This window comes from Dichotomopilus funicola (assembly GCF_033296635.1).
Source record: "Dichotomopilus funicola strain CBS 141.50 unplaced genomic scaffold C8A04scaffold_112, whole genome shotgun sequence".
In the NCBI taxonomy this organism is placed as follows: domain Eukaryota; kingdom Fungi; phylum Ascomycota; class Sordariomycetes; order Sordariales; family Chaetomiaceae; genus Dichotomopilus; species Dichotomopilus funicola.
This window is the reverse complement of record NW_026944133.1, coordinates 38,304-39,289: the sequence shown is the minus strand read 5'-3', so window position 1 is coordinate 39,289 and position 986 is coordinate 38,304. Positions and strand designations below refer to the sequence as shown.

Genomic DNA, 986 nt, shown 5'->3' with positions numbered 1-986 from the left:
ATGGGACGCAAGGCCGACGAGAACCTCCCGGAAGTGGTGCAGAACCAGCCAGCGCCCCGAACGGGCGAGTACGCACCCGAAGTGGTCCCAGATTCATCCCCCGAAGCCGCACAGCAGAGATATTTCCAGGAATCCGATAAGTATCCCGCATTGTACGACAATTCGCCAAAGTTCCCCCACGAGCCACCACCGCCCGGCGGTTACTCGCCGGACCAACAATACCAGCAGCCACACAACCAGGCGTGGAGTCCCGACGCCGCGTATCCCGTCAGTGCTGTCAGCCCAAACAGTTCCGTCCCATGGCAGTCGTTTCCTGATGGTGGCGAGGACCAACAAACCTACGTCGGTAGCGAGCCGCCGGAGCCAGAGAAGCGCATCTGTGGCCTACGCAAGCGCACGTTCATAATCGTCGCGGCGATTCTTGGTGTTGTGATTGTGGCCGTGGCGATAGGTGGCGGCGTGGGCGGTGCAATGTCTGCGAGGAATTCGAGCGCGGCCGCGGCAGAAACATCCTCTGCAGCAAGTTCAACGGCCAGGTGAGTTAGCCGTGTCCACCAGTCACGTTAAACTCACAATCAGTACTAACAAACCGTAGCCCCAGCAGCACGTCATCATCAGCATCAGCCTCTGCTTCATCCACAACTTCTGAGGAACCAACGCCGACGCCGACCTCCCTTGTGAACACCGACCCCAGCGTGTTCGACCAGCGTATTGCCTTCCAAGGATGGAACAAGGAGAACATCACCGGCAAGGCCACCCAGATCTATCCGCACCTAGGCGTATACGACCTAGAATTCCCCATTCACAGCTATATCTGGGTCTCGAATCAAACCGACTGCTGCGTCAACTTTTGCGACTTGGATGCGAAGCAGCATGGTTACGCTTGTTCCTCCAAGTGGCAAAACCACAGCTCTTTTGCCTTCCCACGTATTGTTCTTTGGTGTGGGAATCGGAACCACGTGCCAGATCAGCAAAGGTGTAAATAA

The 986-nt window shown here is 56.9% G+C and overlaps 1 protein-coding gene across 1 annotated transcript; it reads left to right on the top strand.

The window, feature by feature from the left end:
• C8A04DRAFT_40756 (uncharacterized protein) lies at positions 1-986 on the top strand (the record flags this gene model as incomplete). The annotated part of the gene is made up of 2 exons (XM_062785053.1): positions 1-536; positions 596-986. The coding sequence occupies 2 exons, from the start codon at positions 1-3 to the stop codon at positions 984-986; spliced, it is 927 nt and encodes a 308-aa protein (XP_062632775.1).